Here is an 18,524-nt window from a genome sequence, read left to right on the forward strand (position 1 = left end):
CCTCTCTGCAGATGACTTCGTCAACCATTTTGAAAAGAAGGTCGACGACATCCGATCCTCGTTTGCTAAGTCAAACGACACCGCTGGTTCTGCTCACACTGCCCTACCCTGTGCTCTGACCTCTTTCTCCCCTCTCTCTCCAGATGAAATCTCGCGTCTTGTGACGGCCGGCCGCCCAACAACCTGCCCGCTTGACCCTATCCCCTCCTCTCTTCTCCAGACCATTTCCGGAGACCTTCTCGCTTACCTCACCTCGCTCATCAATTCATCCCTGACCGCTGGCTACGTCCCTTCCGTCTTCAAGAGAGCGAGAGTTGCACCCCTTCTGAAAAAACCAACTCTCGATCCCTCCGATGTCAACAACTACAGACCAGTATCCCTTCTTTCTTTTCTCTCCAAAACTCTTGAACGTGCCGTCCTTGGCCAGCTCTCCCGCTATCTCTCTCAGAATGACCTTCTTGATCCAAATCAGTCAGGTTTCAAGACTAGTCATTCAACTGAGACTGCTCTTCTCTGTATCACAGAGGCGCTCCGCACTGCTAAAGCTAACTCTCTCTCCTCTGCTCTCATCCTTCTAGACCTATCGGCTGCCTTCGATACTGTGAACCATCAGATCCTCCTCTCCACCCTCTCCGAGTTGGGCATCTCCGGCGCGGCCCACGCTTGGATTGCGTCCTACCTGACAGGTCGCTCCTACCAGGTGGCGTGGCGAGAATCTGTCTCCTCACTACGCGCTCTCACCACTGGTGTCCCCCAGGGCTCTGTTCTAGGCCCTCTCCTATTCTCGCTATACACCAAGTCACTTGGCTCTGACGGAGCTGCTCTTCCTCCCGGGGAAGGACTGCCCGTTCCATGATCTCGCCATCACGGTTGACAACTCCATTGTGTCCTCCTCCCAGAGCGCTAAGAACCTTGGCGTGATCCTGGTCAACACCCTATCGTTCTCAACTAACATCAAGGCGGTGGCCTGTTCCTGTAGGTTCATGCTCTACAACATCCGCAGAGTACGACCCTGCCTCACACAGGAAGCGGCGCAGGTCCTAATCCAGGCACTTGTCATCTCCCGTCTGGATTACTGCAACTCGCTGTTGGCTGGGCTCCCTGCCTGTGCCATTAAACCCCTACAACTCATCCAGAACGCCGCAGCCCATCTGGTGTTCAACCTTCCCAAGTTCTCTCACGTCACCCCGCTCCTCCGCACTCTCCACTGGCTTCCAGTTGAAGCTCGCATCCGCTACAAGACCATGGTGCTTGCCTACGGAGCTGTGAGGGGAACGGCACCTCAGTACCTCCAAGCTCTGATCAGGCCCTACACCCAAACAAGGGCACTGCGTTCATCCACCTCTGGCCTGCTCGCCTCCCTACCACTGAGGAAGTACAGTTCCCGCTCAGCCCAGTCAAAACTGTTCGCTGCTCTGGCCCCCAATGGTGGAACAAACTCCCTCACGACGCCAGGACAGCGGAGTCAATCACCAACCTTCCGGGGAGACACCTGAAACCCCACCTCTTTAAGGAATACCTAGGATAGGATAAAGTAATCCTTCTCACCCCCCTTAAAAGATTTAGATGCACTATTGTAAAGTGGCTGTTCCACTGGATGTCATAAGGTGAATGCACCAATTTGTAAGTCGCTCTGGATAAGAGCGTCTGCTAAATGACTTAAATGTAAATGTAAATGCTTGTGCCAATATTAATATTTTAAAGTCTTTGTTCCAATACTTTATATTTTTTTCAATGAGATTGTCAGTTGGTTAGGCTCTCTGAAAGGTTTTGTATAGCTTACCCATGATATGAGTATACTTTTCTCACTCAAATAGGATTCCCTCACATTGCTCTGATGTTCAAAAGCGTTCAGGTCAAACTTTCAAGGTATACAGCTTTTATGTTGCATATGTTTGAAAATGACTACGTACATCGGTCAGTCCAAAATTGCTTTTTAATTCTGTCATGGGAATAATTGTATTTCCTATTACCACATCATTTATGATTTTTTTGGCCTTTAGTTTTCCACGTTGGTCAATTTATTGATTAATTCTCAATAGTTATCCAAAGATTTTTTAAATGTTTTATTTAACCAGGTAGGCTAGTTGAGAACAAGTTCTCATTTACAACTGCGACCTGGCCAAGATAAAGCATAGCAGTGTGAACAGACAACAACACAGTGTTACACATGGAGTAAACAATAAATAAGTCAATAACACAGTAGAAAAAGAAAAGAAGAGTCTATATACATTGTGTGCAAAAGGCATGAGGAGGTAGGTGAATAATTACAATTTAGCAGATTAACACTGGAGTGAAATTATCAAATGGTCATGTGCAGGTAGAGATATGGTGTGCAAAAGAGCAGAAAAGTAAATAAATAAAAGCAGTATGGGGATGAGGTAGGTAAATTGGGTGGGCTATTTACTGATGGACTATGTACAGCTGCAGCGATCGGTTAGCTGCTCAGATAACAGATGTTTAGAGTTGGTGAGGGAGATAAAAGTCTCCAACTTCAGCGATTTTTGCAATTCGTTCCAGTCACAGGCAGCAGAGAACTGGAAGGAAAGGCGGCCAAATTAGGTGTTGGCTTTAGGGATGGTCAGTGAGATACACCTGCTGGAGCGCGTGCTACGGATGGGTGTTGCCATCGTGACCAGTGAACTAGATAAGGTGGAGCTTTACCTAGTATGGACTTGTAGATGACCTGGAGCCAGTGGGTCTGGCGACGAATATGTAGCGAGGACCAGCCGACTAGAGCATACAGGTCACAGTGGTGGGTGGTTTAAGGTGCTTTAGTAACAAAACTGATGACATTGTGATAAACTGCATCCAGTTTGCTGAGTAGAGTATTGGAAGCTATTTTGTAGATGGCATCGCCAAAGTCGAGGATCGGTAGGATAGTTAGTTTTACTAGGGTAAGTTTGGCGGCGTGAGTGAAGGAGGCTTTGTTGCGGAATAGAAAGCAGACTCTAGATTTGATTTTAGATTGGAGATGTTTGATATGAGTCTTGAATGAGAGTTTACAGTCTAGCCAGACACCTAGGTACTTATAGATGTCCACATATTCTAGGTCGGCACCATCCAGGGTGGTGATGCTAGTCGGGCGTGCGGGTGCAGGCAGCGAACGGTTGAAAAGCATGCATTTGGTTTTACCAGCGTTTAAGAGCAGTTGGAAGCCACAGAAGGAATGTTGTATGTCATTGAAGCTCGTTTGGAGGTTAGATAGCACAGTGTCCAAGGAAGGGCCAGAAGTATACAGAATGGGGTCGTCTGCGTAGAGGTGGATGAGGGAATCGCCCGCAGCAAGAGCAACATCATTGATGGGATAGATTAAGGGAGCAAAGAACAGAGACCTCATTGATGAAAACGTGCTCCAGAGTGCTCAGGACCTCAGACTGAGGCAAAGGTTGAAATGCAGGAGTGACTTTGGGACAAGTCTATGAATGTCCTTGAGTGGCCCAGCCAGAGCCCGGAGTTGAACCTGATCAAACATCTCTGGAGAGACCTGAAAAAACAGTTGAAGTTGGAAGTTTACATACACTTAGGTTGGAGTCATTAAAACTTGTTTTTCAACCACTCCATACATTTCTTGTAAACAAACTAATGTTTTGGCAAGTCGGCAAGGACATCTACTTTGTGTATGACACCAGTCATTTTTCCAACATTTGTGTACAGGCAGATTATTTCACTTATAATTCACTGTATCACAATTCCAGTTAGTCAGACGTTTACATACACTAAGTTGACTATGCCTATAAACTGCTTGGAAAATTCCAGAAAATTATATCATGGCTTTAGAAGCTTCGGATAGAGTAATTTACATAATTTGAGTCAATTGGAGGTGTACCTGTGGATGTCTTTCAAGGTCTACCTTCAGACTCAGTGAATCTTTGCTTGACATCATGGGAAAATCAAACTAAATCACCCAAGACCTCAGAAATGTTTTTGTAGACACCCACGAGTGTTGTTCATGCATGGGAGCAATTTCCAAACGCCTAAAGGTACCACGTTCATCTGTACAAACAATAGTATGCAAGTATGAACACCATGAGACCACGCAGTCGTCATACCGCTCAGGAAGGAGACACGTTCTGTGTCCTAGAGATTAACATACTTTGGTGTGAAAAGTGCAAATCAATCCCAGAACAACAGCAAAGGACCTTATGAAAATGCTGGAGGAAACAGGACAGTAAAACGAGTCCTATATCGACATAACCTGAAAGGCGGCTCAGCAAGGAAGATGCCTCTGCTCCAAAACCGCCATAAAAAAGCAAGACTACGGTTTGCAACTGCACATGGGGACAAAGATCGTACTTCTTGGAGAAATGTCCTCTGGTCTGATGAAACAAAAAGAGAACTGTTTGGCCATAATAACCATCATCATGTTTGGAGGAAAAAGGCTTGCAAGTCAAAGAACACCATCCCAACCGTGAAGCACAGGGGTGGCAGCATCATGTTGTGGGGGTGCTTTGCTGCAGGAGGGACTGGTGCACGTCACAAAATAGATGGCATCATGAGGAGGAAAATGACGTGGATATATTGAAGCAACATCTCAAGACATCGGTCAGGAAGTTAAAGCTTGGTCGCAAATGGCTCTTCCAAATGGTCAATGACCCCAAGCATACTTCCAAAATTGTGGCAAAATGGCTTAAGGACAACAATGTCAAGGTATTGGAGTAGCTCTCACAAAACTCTGACCTCAATCCCATAGAAAATGTGTGGCAGCATGGAAAAAGCGTGTTCAAGCAAAGAGGCCTACACACCTGACTGAGTTACACCAGCTCTGTCTGGAAGAATGGGCCAAAATTCATTACATCATTTACATTTAAGTCATTTAGCAGACACTCTTATCCAGAGCGACTTACAAATTGGTGCATTCACCTTATGACATCCAGTGGAACAGCCACTTTACAATAGTGCATCTAAATATTTTAAGGGGGGTGAGAAGGATTACTTTATCCTATCCTAGGTATTTCTTAAAGAGGTGGGGTTTCAGGTGTCTCCGGAAGGTGGTGATTGACTCCGCTGTCCTGGCGTCGTGAGGGAGTTTGTTCCACCATTGGGGAGCCAGAGCAGCGAACAGTTTTGACTGGGCTGAGCGGGAACTGTACTTCCTCAGTGGTAGGGAGGCGAGCAGGCCAGAGGTGGATGAACGTAGTGCCCTTATTTGGGTGTAGGGCCTGATCAGAGCCTGGAGGTACTGAGGTGCCGTTCCCCTCACAGCTCCGTAGGCAAGCACCATGGTCTTGTAGCGGATGCGAGCTTCAACTGGAAGCCAGTGGAGAGAGCGGAGGAGCGGGGTGACGTGAGAGAACTTGGGAAGGTTGAACACTAGACGGGCTGCGGCGTTCTGGATGAGTTGTAGGGGTTTAATGGCACAGGCAGGGAGCCCAGCCAACAGCGAGTTGCAGTAATCCAGACGGGAGATGACAAGTGCCTGGATTAGGACCTGCGCCGCTTCCTGTGTGAGGCAGGGTCGTACTCTGCGGATGTTGTAGAGCATGAACCTACAGGAACGGGCCACCGCCTTGATGTTAGTTGAGAACGACAGGGTGTTGTCCAGGATCACGCCAAGGTTCTTAGCACTCTGGGAGGAGGACACAATGGAGTTGTCAACCATGATGGCGAGATCATGGAACCAACTTATTGTGGGAACCTTGTGGAAACCTACCCGAAACGTTTGACCCAAGTTAAACAATTTAAAGGCAATGCTACCAAATACTAATTGAGTGCATGTAAACTTCTGACCCATTGGGAATGTGACTAAATAAATAAAATATGAAGTAAATCATTTCACATTCTTAAAATAAAGTGGAAATTTTATCAACCCATGAATTTATCAACCCATGGGGGGCCGGATTTGGAGTCACACTCAAAATTAAAGTGGAAAACCACACTACAGGCTGATCCAACTTTGATGTAATGTCCGTAAAACAAGTCAAAATGAGGCTCAGTAGTGTGTGTGGCCTCCACGTGCCTGTATGACCTCCCTACAATGCCTGGGCATGCTACTGATGAGGTGGCGGATGGTCTACCGAGGGATCTCCTCCCAGACCTGGACTCATCTCGGTACCTAATGACAGTCAGGCTACCTCTGGCGAGCACATGGAGGGATGTGCGGCCCCCCAAAGAAATGCCACCCCACACCATGACTGACCCACCACCAAACCGGTCATGCTGGAGGATGTTGCAGGCAGCAGAACGTTCTCCACGGCGTCTCCAGACTGTTACGTCTGTCACATGTGCTCAGTGTGAACCTGCTTTCATCTGGGAAGAGCACAGGGCGCCAGTGGCGAATTTGCCAATCTTGGTGTTCTCTGGCAAATGCCAAACGTCCTGCACGGTGTTGGGCTGTAAGCACAACCCCCACCTGTGGACGTCGGACCCTCATACCACCCTCATGGAGCCTGTTTCTGACCGTTTGAGCAGACACATGCACATTTGTGGCCTGCTGGAGGTCATTTTGCAGGGCTCTGGCAGTGCTCCTCCTGCTCCTCCTTGCACAAAGGTGGAGGCAGCGGTCCTGCTGCTGGGTTGTTGCCGTCCTATGGCCTCCTCCACATCTCCTGATGTACTGGCCTGTCTCCTGGTAGCGCCTCCATGCTCTGGACACTACGCTGACAGACACAGCAAACCTTCTTGCCACAGCTCGCATTGATGTTCCATCCTGGATGAGCTGCACTACCTGAGCCACTTGTGTGGGTTGTAGACTCAGTCTCATGCCACCACTAGAGTGAAAGCACCGCCAGCATTCAAAAGTGACCAAAACATCAGCCAGGAAGCATAGGAACTGAGAAGTGGTCTGTGGTTATCACCTGCAGAACCACTCCTTTATTGGGGGTGTCTTGCTAATTGCCTATAATTTCCACCTGTTGTCTATTCCATTTGCACAACATTATGTGAAATGTATTGTCAATCAGTGTTGCTTCCTAAGTGGACAGTTTGATTTCACAGAAGTGTGATTGAATTGGAGTTACATTGTGTTGTTTAAGTGTTCACTTTATTTTTTGAGCAGTGTATATAAAGAAAAGAAATGGAGCTAATTCACCTTCCAGCAGGACAATAACTTAAAAAACAACTGCAATAGTGCATTCGGAAAGTATTCAGACCCCTTGACCTTTTCAATATTTTGTTATGTTACAGCCTTATTCTAAAATTGAATTAATTATGCCTCACCGAATTTTGCCTCACCGATCTACACACAATACCCGAAAATAAAAATCAAGTTTTTTGATTATTTTACACTTTACACAGTACTTTGTTGTAGCACCTTTGGCAGTGATTACAGCCTCAAGTCTTGAAGGGTATTTATTTGACCTTTATTTAACTAGGCAAGTCAGTTAAGAATAATTTCTTATTTTCAATGATGGCCTAGGAACAGTGGGTTAACTGCCTTGTTCAGGGGCAGAACAACAAATTGGTACCTGCATTGGAAAACCTCCCTGGTCTTCATGGTTGAATCTGTTTGAAATTCACTGCTTGATTGAGGGACCTAACAGATAATTGCATTTGTGGGGGTACAGAGATGAGGTAGTCATTCAAAAATGATGTTAAACACTATTAGTCCATGCAACTTGTTATGTGACATGTTAAGCACGTTTTTACTCCTGAACTTATTTAGGCTTGCCATAATAAAGGGGTTGAATACTCCTTGACTCAAAACATTTCAGGTTTTCAACGTTAATTAATTTGTTTAAAAAAAAAAATCTATAAACATTATTCCACTTTGACATTATGGGGTATTGTTTGTAGGCCACTGACAAGTCTAAATTCAGGCTCTAACACAATACATTTGGAAAAAGTCAAGGGGTGAGAATACTTTCTGAAGGCACTGTATGTAGTCATCTATAGATTCTATTGTCATACCCTAATTATCTGGTGACTATTTCAGCAAAATGATTTTGTTCTAGACTGAGTAGGTCACGATTTGATGTCAAGGAAAGCATGATTACACATTTAGAGGCTTGTTGAAATAAAGAGCTTCTCTCTGGCCCACTCATGTGTCAGTGTCTGAGTGCTGCTAATTTGCATCACAATTATTAATATAATTTCAGTGACCAGAGACATTCATACGATGTGTAAATGTACTTAATGCATTTTATTCCCTCTAGACTCTGAAGGGCAACGTTTTTGTGGTTCAACCCAACTGTTTTGTAAATCTAAATTAAGAGTTTCCTGAAGGGTTTATATAATGGGTGGCTGGTAAAATAAATACATGACAGTGGATGTTAATCTCATCCAGAACAACTTAATATGGGTCTGTATTGCAGGCAACACAGACCTCTCGGAGATCTGATCACCATCACCACAATGCTAAAAACAGGCATTTGGGTTAAAATATTTAGTTTGGTTATGAGGAATGCAAGTAGACCTGGCCACATCAGAAACAAGAGGACTGATAAGCTATGCTTCCGCTTTCTTTTTTCTCTCTAGGCACCTCTTGCCCTTTCTCCAGTTCTGTGATGGAAGGCAGTGGCAGTGGATTGACTGTAGAGCTGGCCTCCCCTGGACCTTGTGTGGCTGGCATGGAGGGGAACACCAGTGGGCAGGTGTTTGAGGTGGCGCTGCAGAACAGCTCCTCGTCCAAACGTAGCCCTCAGTTTGTGGGGGTGGAGCTGCTGAAGTCCTTCAAGCTGCTCATCATCCCCTGCTACATCCTGGTGGTGCTGATCGGGGTGTTCGGCAACTACCTTCTGCTCTACGTCATCTGCCACACCCGTAAGATGCACAACATCACTAACTTCTTCATTGGAAACCTGGCCTTCTCCGACATGCTGATGTGTGCCACCTGTGTCCCCTTCACCTTGGCCTATGCCTTCAACCCCCGCGGCTGGATTTTTGGGAGGTTCATGTGCTACCTGGTTTACCTCATCCAACCAGTGACCGTCTACGTGTCTGTCTTCACTCTCACTGCTATTGGTGTTGACAGGTAAGCCTTGGTCGAGGTTGCATTAAATACACTTTTTTAGACTTGGAGTGAATGAGCACATTATCACATTTCTATGTAAGCTTCTCTATCACATTGCATAACTACATTTCATTTACAGTTTTTATTATTTATCCTTTATTGAGATTTCCTCCATGGTGTTTCAGTATTTGTGGCTGGACCGGAACGATGATTAGGTATAGATTGAACTCTGTCACATAAAGAATTCTTAACAGCTCTATTCAGCACCCTTAAGACTTTTCTAAAAGTTCAACTCAGAGAGATGATTCATACTTTACATCAATAACAGGAAATAAAATCATCTGCAGGGACATTCACATCAAATTATGGAGAGGGATGAGTAGAAGCATGATGTGATGTCTTTACACAATTGTCAGATCAAAAAGAAAAACGATTCCCACACTTGACATGGTAAATTGATCCTATCCCCAGGTACTATGCCACAGTTCACCCTCTGAAGAAGCGGATCTCAGTGCTGGGGTGTACCTACCTCCTATCTGGGATTTGGCTGCTCTCCTGTGGGCTTGTGGCCCCGGCCGTGGCCCACACCTACCATGTGGAGTTCAAGAATGATGGCTTTACCATCTGTGAGGAGTTCTGGATGGGCAAGAAGAGAGAGAGGTTGGCCTACGCATACAGCACACTTTTCATGACCTACGTCCTGCCTCTGTCTGCCCTCTGCATCTCTTACCTCTGCATCTCTGTCAAGCTCCGTAACTGTGTGGTGCCTGGCCACCGCACCCAGAGCCAGGCCGAGGCCCAGCGCACCCGCAAGCGCAAGACCTTCCGTCTGATCACCCTGGTGGTGGCGGCTTTCGGCGTGTGCTGGATGCCCATCAGTGTGTTCAACGTGCTGCGGGACATTGACATTGACCTGATCGACAAGCGCTACTTCCTGCTCATCCAGCTGCTGTGCCACTTGTGTGCCATGAGCTCGTCCTGCTGTAACCCTTTCCTGTATGCCTGGCTGCATAACCGCTTTCGTGCCGAGCTGCGCAAGATGTTCACCTGCCACCGCCGCATCGGCATCCCTGCTAACCACTGTGCCACAAACAGCGTGAACCCCTTCATCCCACCCTCCCACCCACCCGCACAGGATTTGTTCAGAGAATGGTCTTGAAACCAGCTGAAATATTTTTGGTCAGGGTTTTTGTACTGTAAGATAAGATGGTAAAATTATTACTTTTGTTTTTCAAATAGTTGATTCTTCTGACCCCACTCCCACTGTTTCTCATGCCCAATTAATACATATTTTGTGAAAAGTAATGTACATTTCTGCACAATATTATTAAGTGGTTGCACAAGTGCAATAAACTGTGCCACAAACAAGAGTGCTGCAAAAAAAAGTATACTGCATTTGAAGTGTTCTTAGACATGTTGAAACATCAGGAGTTGATTGATCATGAAGGACATCTTCGGTGTACATTATGCTGTTTATATAAGCATTATCTTTATTGTACAGTGCATTCCCATATGATGCATACAAAGTGATGGTTTAATAATAGATGCTTTGGGTTTAGTTTTTGCTTGATTTCAAAAGTCTCTACAACCTCAAGGTTGTGACTGACAGGTGATGCACGTTACCAGATGGGAACGCAGCTTCCAACCTCACAGAAGAGGGTCCTGGCTTGGTGACAAAGATGATAGCTTCAGTCTCTCAACAACTAACAAAAATTAAACACATTTGGTCATGTCAAAAAAGATTGAAATTGGTTCCATTTAACCTGTTTTCCATTTTTGGCAAGTTGCACGTTAAAACACAGTTTTACTTTCTGTGACGGAAATGGTTGCATCATGCATGTTACATCTTTGTAAACGTAATGAAGTATACTGAACAAAAACAAACGCAACATGCAACAATTTCCAATATTTTAACTTTACAGTTCACATAAGGAAATCAGTCAATTGAAATAAATGCATTAGGCCCTAATCTATGGATTTCACATGACTGGGAATAAAGATATGCATCTGTTTCCTTTTAAAAAAAGTAGGGGTGTGGATCAGAAAACTAGTCCGTATCTGGTGTGACCTGGTCCGACACATCTTCTTCACATAGAGTTGATCAGGCTATTGATTGTGTCCTGTTAAATGTTGTCCCACTCCTTTTCAATAAATGTGCAAAGTTGCTAGATATTGGCGGGTACTAGAACACTGTCGTACACGTTGATCCAGAGCATGCCAAACATGCTCAACGGGTGACATGTCTGGTGAGTATGCAGGCCATGGAAGAGCTGGGACATTTTCAGCTTCCAGGAATTATATACAGATCGGGGGCTCCCGAGTGGCGCAGCGGCCTAAGTGCATGTCAGTGCAAGAGGCATCACTACAGTACCTGGTTCAAATCCAGGCTGTATCACATCTGGCCATGATTGAGAGTCCCATAGGGTGGAGCACAATTGGCCCAGCGTCGTCCAGATTTGGCAGGGGTAGGCCGTCATTGTAAATAAGAATCTATTCTTAACTGACTTGTCTAGTTAAATACAGGTTATACAGAAAAATACATATTGTTGCAAAATGGGGCAGTGCATGCTCCCTTAAAACTTGTGGCATTGTGTTCTGTGACAAAACTGCACATTTTAGAGTGGGCTTTTATTGTCCCGAGCACAAGGTGCACCTGTGTAATGATAATGCAGTTGTGATTTTAGCATGTACATCTTGGTGGGGCAAAGTCACTTTATTTATTTTTTATGCATGCCAGCAAAGCCACTACACAACACATTAACCACACTTTAACGGTGACAAACGATGCCCACAAAATGTAAGGGCTTACATAAAGCTGTCCCAACAGTAGAGCTTTCTTTTCAACACCGTGGAGTGAATCCTTACCACTGGGACATCTGGCTCTCAGCGGAGCCTTGTCTAGCAGCGAAACAGTTCATTCAGCCTCATTTACTGCCTTTAAAAAAAACATAGCTGATATGGCTGCTAGACAAGCTTGGGCCAGTGACTGATGGATCTCCATGTTTTTTACCTTGTGGGAAATCTGTTGATGTGCCATTAAGCAGGCCGTTGACCCTGGTTGCTTCTGTGGGTCACTCTGGGTGGTAGTCTGTTAGATGACTGACTAATGTAAATGTTGAGCGGCTACACTGCAAGTAGATTGTATGTTTTAATATTCAATCAAATTAAAACATGTAAATGTTTGTCTGGCAAAGCAAGTCCACAGGTGGTATGAAAGAGCAGTCCAACAGAATTGATTGATTACGATTTGAATGCCATTATCAAATCTCTGCTCATCTACACATCTCATTTGTATCAATAAGGAAAGGGCTGTGAGTTGACTGCAGAAGAACATTTGTAAAGAATTCAAGAGAATACTTGTTGTCATGGTCACATACACATTCAACACCTTATCCTTGTCAGGGTGGTTGATATTTTTAGTGATTAATTTTCATACACTTCTAATAAGACCAAATAAGTGAGAAACCATGGTAATGAGTTCTGTGACCCAGATGAAACTGACAATCACTCACAATAAATAAGCCTTGACCAACCACAAACCTGTGAATTGAGATAGTTCCTCAATATCTTGAGAGCAAAGGTCTAAACCAGGTATTCCAAACAGTCCATTTATATTTTCCAACGGGGCTATACATTTGGGTGAGTTTTTTCTCTCGCCTGAGTAGCTTCTTTTCACTGCCCAAAATAAAATCAAACCATCTAGTGTTCAGCGAAATAACAACACAATGTCAAATACAGGTAGCCTAGTCAAATAATTAACATCCAGTCACATTAACTGTTACTCTTTTGCGGGAATTCCACAAATGGTCCGTATGTAGCCAAACGTAGCTGCTGCTGATGTTGGTATCTATACTGATGGCGCAAAAGACATGACAGGGAGACAGTGGAGGGGTAACACGTGTGCAAGCAGTTGCTCCCGACGCCACTTGGGTACACTGCAGCTTCCACCGAGAGGCTCTTGTTGCCAAAGGAATGCCTGACAGCTTGAAAAACGTTTTGGACACTACAGTGAAAATGGTTAACTTTGCTAAAGCAAGGCCCCTGCACTCTCGTGCATTTTCTGCGCTATGCAATGATATGGGCAGCGACAATGTAACGCTTTTACAACATACAGAAGTTCGCTGGTTATCAAGGGGCAAAGTATTGACACTTTTTTAATTGAGAGACAAGCTTAAAGTTTTCTTTACTGACCATCATTTTCACTTGTCTGATCACTTGCATGATGCTGAGTTTCTCACACAACTGGCCTATCTGGGTGATGTTTTTTCTCGCCTGAATGATCTGAATCTAGGATTACAGGGACTCTCCGCAACTATATTCAATGTTTGGGACAAAATTGAGGCTATGAGTAAGAAGTTGGAGCTCTTCTCTGTCTGCATTAACAAGGACAACACAGATCTTTCCATCATTGTAAGATTTTTTTGTGTGCAAATGAACTCAAGCTTACGGACAATGTCAAATGTGATGTAGCGAAGCACCTGAGTGAGTTGGGCGTGCAATTACGCAGGTACTTTTCCGAAACGGATGACACAAGCAACTGGATTCGTTATCCCTTCATGCCCTGCCTCCAGTTCACTTACCGATATCTGAACAAGAGAGCCGCATCGAAATTGCAACAAGAAGTTCTGTGAAAATTGAATTTAATCAGAAGCCACTGTCAGATTTCTTGATTGGGCTGTGCTCAGAGTATCCTGCCTTGGCAAATCGCACTGTTACTCAAACTCAAACAGGAAGCACCCTGAAGACTTCCTGACGGTTCGCCCCCATGTGGTGAAGGTAAGAAAAAACACCTCTTCGCTGATCCTCAACACTGGGGCCCCACAAGGGGGTGTGCTCAGCCCCCTCCTGTACTCCCTGTTCACCCATGACTGCGTGGCTATGCACGCCTACAACTCAATCATCAAGTTTGCAGACAACACAACAGTAGTAGGCTTGATTACAAACAATGATGAGACAGCCTACAGGGAGGTGGTGAGGGCTCGTAGTGTGGTGCCAGGAAAATAACCTCTCACTCTATTTCAACAAAACTAAGGAGATGATCATGGACTTCAGGAAACAGCAGAGGGAGAACCCCCTATCCACATCGTTGGGACCACAGTGGAGAAGGTGGAAAGCTTCAAGTTCCTTGGCATACAAATTATTGACAAACTGAAATGGTCGTCCCACACAGACAGCGTGGTGAAGAAGGTGCAACAGTGCCTCTTCAAGCTTAGGAGGCTAAAGAAATTTGGCTTAACACCTAAAACCATCACAAACTTTTACAGATGCACAATTGAGAGTATCCTATCGGGCTGTATGAATGCCTGGTAAGGCAACTGCACCGCCCACAACCGCAAAGCTCTCAAGAGGGTGGTGCGGTCTGCCTAACGCATTAACGGGGGCAAACTTCCCGCCCTCCGGACTCCTACAACACCCGATGCCATAGGAAGGCCAAAAAGATCATCAAGGACATCAACCACCCTTGCCACTGTCTGTCCACCCCACTATCATACAGTATATTAGGCACTTTTAAATTGTATTTACATATTGTATCACCCAATTCATATGTATATACTGTATTGTATTCTACAGTCATGGCCAAACGTTTTGAGAATGACACAAATATTAATTTCCACCAAGTTTGCTGCTTCAATGTCTTTCAATATTTTTGTCAGATGTTACTATGGAATACTGATGTATAATTACAGGCATTTCATAAATGTCAAAGGCTTTAATTGACAATTACATGAAGTTGATGCAGAGTCAATATTTGCAGTGTTGACCCTTCTTTTTCAAGATCTCTGCAATCCGCCTTGGTATGCTGTCAATTAACTTCTGGGCCACATCCTGACTGATGTCAGCTCATTCTTGCATAATCAATGCATGGAGTTTGTCAGAATTTGTGGGGTTTTGTTTGTCCATCCGCCTCTTGAGGATTGACCACAAGTTCTCATTGGGATTAAGGTCTGGGGAGTTTCCTGGCCATGGACCCAAAATATTGTTGTTTTGTTCCCCGAGTCACTTAGTTATCACCTTTGCCTCATGGCAAGGTGCTCCATCATGCTGGAAAAGGCGTTGTTCGTCACCAATCTGTTCCTGGATTGTTGGGAGAAGTTGCTCTCGGAGGATGTGTTGGTACCATTCTTTATTCATGGCTGTGTTCTTTTGCAAAATTGTGAGTGAGCCCACTCCCTTTGCTGAGAAGCAACCCCACACATGAATGGTCTCAGGATGCTTTACTTTTGGCATGACACAGGACTGATGGTAGCGCTCACCTTATCTTCTCCGGACAAGCTTTTTTCCAGATGCCCTAAACAATCGGAAAGGGGATTCATCAGAGAAAATGACTTTACCCCAGTCCTCAGCAGTCTAATCTCTGTACCTTTCACAGAATATCAGCCTGTCCCTGATGTTTTTTCTGGAGAAAAGTGGCTTCTTTGCTGCCCTTCTTGACACCAGGCCATCCTCCAAAAGTCTTTGCCTCACTGTGCGTGCAGATGCACTCACACCTGCCTGCTACCATTCCTGAGCAAGCTCTGTACTGGTGGTGCCCCGATCCCGCAGCTGAATCAACTTTAGGAGACGGTCCTGGTGCTTGCTGGACTTTCTTGGGCGCCCTGAAGCCTTCTTCACAACATTGTAAGTTCTTGATGATCCAGTAAATGGTTGATTCAGGTGCAATCTTCCTGGCAGCAATATCCTTGCCTGTGAAGCCTTTTTTGTGCAAAGCAATGATGACGGCACGTGTTTCCTTGCAGGTAACCATGGTTGACATAGGAAGAACAATGATTCCAAGCACCAACCTCCTTTTGAAGCTTCCAGTCTGTTATTCGAACTCAATCAGCATGACAGAGTGATCTCCAGCAATGTCCTCGTCAACACTCACACCTGTGTTAACGAGAGAATCACTGACATGATGTCAGCTGGTCCTTTTGTGGCAGGGCTGAAATGCAGTGGAATGTTTTTTGGGGGGATTCAGTTAATTTGCATGGCAAAGAGAGACTTTGCAATGAATTGCAATTCATCTGATCACTCTTCATAACATTCTGGAGTATATGCAAATTGCCATCATACAAACTGAGGCAGCAGACTTGGTGAAAATTAATATTTGTGTCATTCTCAAAACTTTTGGCCACGGCTGTACACTACACCACTGACTGTTAAATAGCCACACGGCTGCCAATAGGAATCATTGGCCACTTTAAAGAAATGAAACACTAGCCAATTTAATAATGTCTCCGTATCTTGCCTTACTCATCTCATACAGTGGGGCAAAAAAAGTATTTAGTCAGCCACCAATTGTGCAAGTTCTCCCACTTAAAAAGATGACAGAGAAAATCACATTGTAGGATTTTTTATGAATTTAATGCAAATTATGTAATATATATATATTTGTAATAATGACAATTACAACAAAACTGAATGTACAATGAACACTTACTTTAACTTAATATAATACAGAAATAAAATGTATTTAGTCTCAAATAAATTAAACATTGTCACGCCCTGTCCTGAGTATTCTTTGTTTTCTTTATTGTTTGGTTAGGTCAGGGGGTGACATGGGTGATGTATGTGTTTTTGTACTGCCTAGGGGTTTTGTAGGTTTATGGGGTTGTTTGTCATCTAGGTGTTTATATATGTCTATGTTTGCCTAGATTGGCTCTCAATTAGAGGCAGGTGTTTATCGTTGTCTCTGATTTGGAACCATATTTAGGCAGCCATCTTCTTTGGGTATTTCGTGGGTTATTGTCTATGTCTAGTTGCCTGTGTTTGCACTTTTGTATCATAGCTTCACGTTCGGTTTGTTATTTTGTATAGTTTATTTAGTGTCAATCTTTATTAAAAGTATCATGTATTCACATTACGCTGCGCCTTGGTCTCCTCCGTATGACGATCGTGACAGAATAACCTACCTTAAAAGGATGAAGCAGCGTGATTGGGAGGAACATCGCTTAATGGAGAAATGGACCCGGGAGAAGAACGAATGGGTAACAACCTGGGAGGAGATTGAGAGTTGGTCGATCGATCCAGGGAGAGTGCCAGAGCCTGCATGGGATTCTTTAGAACAGTGCGAGGAGGGATACAGGAGATACACGGCTAGCACGGAAGCCCGAGAGGCAGCCCCAATAATTGTTTTGGGGAGGAGGCACACAAGGAGATTGGCTAAGTCAGGTAGGAGACCTGAGCCAACTCCTTGTGCTTACCGTGGGGAGCGTGTAACTGGTCAGGCACCGTGTTATGCAGAGATGCACACGGTGTCTCCAGTGCGCATTTCTAGCCCTGTGCACTATATTCCAGCTCCTCGCATTGGCCGGGCTAGAATGAGCATCCAGCCAGGACGGGTTGTGTCAGCATTACACTCAAGACCTCCAATACACCTCCACAGCCCAGTACCTCCTGTGCCTGCTCCCCGCACTCGCCCTGAGGTGCGTGCCCCCAGCCCAGTACCACCAGTGCCAACACCACGCACCAGGCTTCCTGTGCGTCTCCAGAGCCCTGTACTCCCTGTTCCTCCTCCCCGCACTCGCCCCGAGGTGCGTGTCTCCAGCCCGGTACCACCAGTGCCGGCACCAGGCCTACAGTGCGCCTCGCCAGTCCAGAGCGTCCGGCAACAGTACCTAGTCCAGAGCGTCCGGCAACAGTACCCAGTCCGGAGCGTCCAGCTACTTAACCCAGCCCAGAGCGTCCGGCTACAGTACCCAGTCCAGAGCGTCCGGCTACAGTACTCAGTCCAGAGCGTCCGGCAACAGTACCCAATCCAGAGCGTCCGGCAACAGTACCCAGTCCAGAGCGTCTGGCAACAGTCTACAGACAGGGAACCTCTTACGACGGGCCGCAGACCGGAACCTCCTACGACGGGTCGCAGTCCGGAACCTACCACGACGGGTCGCAGCCCGGAGCCGCCAGAGCCTCCCTCCAGTCGGGAGCCGCCAGAGCCTCCCTCTAGTCCAGAGCCGCCAGAGTCTCCGGAGCCGCCAGCCAGCCAGGAGCCGCCAGAGCCATACCATATTTAGGCAGCCATCTTCTTTGGGTATTTCATAAGGTTATTGTCTGTCTAGTTGCACGTGTTTGCACTTTTGTATCATAGCTTCATGTTCATTTTGTTATTTTGTGTAGTTTATTTAGTGTGTCTTTATTAAAAGATTAATGTATTCACATTACGCTGCGCCTTGGTCTCCGCAATACGACGATCGTGACAAACATGCTCAATTTGGTTTAAATAATGCAAAAACAGTGCAATATGTTCCACACAAAAAAGCTAATGTTTGACTGACCCTAGCCCCCCAACACATAAACTACTGCAGCATAAATACTGAGACAGGAGGGGTCAGGAGACACTGTGGCCCCATCCGATGATACCCCCGGACAGGGCCAAACAGGCAGGATATAACCCCACCCACTTTGCCAAAGCACAGCCCCCACACCACTAGAGGGATATCTTCAACCACCAACTTATCATCCAGAGACAAGGTCGAGTATAGCCCACAAAGATCTCCACCATGGCACAACCCAAGGGGGGGAGCCAACCCAGACAGGAAGATCACGTCAGTGGCTCAACCCACTCAAGTGACGCACCCCTCCTAGGGACGGCATGGAAGAGCACCAGTAAGCCAGTGACTCAGCCCCTGTAGTCTGTGGCCGCTTCTCCAGTTGT

General features: G+C 45.6%; 1 protein-coding gene across 1 annotated transcript; it reads left to right on the top strand.

The window, feature by feature from the left end:
• The first annotated feature begins 8,433 nt into the window (after window positions 1–8,433).
• On the top strand, window positions 8,434–10,092 carry LOC124035214 (prolactin-releasing peptide receptor-like). The gene is made up of 2 exons (XM_046348648.1): window positions 8,434–8,911; window positions 9,362–10,092. Exons 1-2 carry the CDS (start codon window positions 8,445–8,447, stop codon window positions 10,047–10,049), a joined length of 1,155 nt encoding a protein of 384 aa, XP_046204604.1. The 5' UTR covers window positions 8,434–8,444; the 3' UTR covers window positions 10,050–10,092.
• The last annotated feature ends 8,432 nt before the right edge of the window (window positions 10,093–18,524 follow it).

The sequence above is a fragment of the Oncorhynchus gorbuscha genome, linkage group LG05 (assembly GCF_021184085.1).
Source record: "Oncorhynchus gorbuscha isolate QuinsamMale2020 ecotype Even-year linkage group LG05, OgorEven_v1.0, whole genome shotgun sequence".
NCBI lineage: Eukaryota > Metazoa > Chordata > Actinopteri > Salmoniformes > Salmonidae > Oncorhynchus > Oncorhynchus gorbuscha.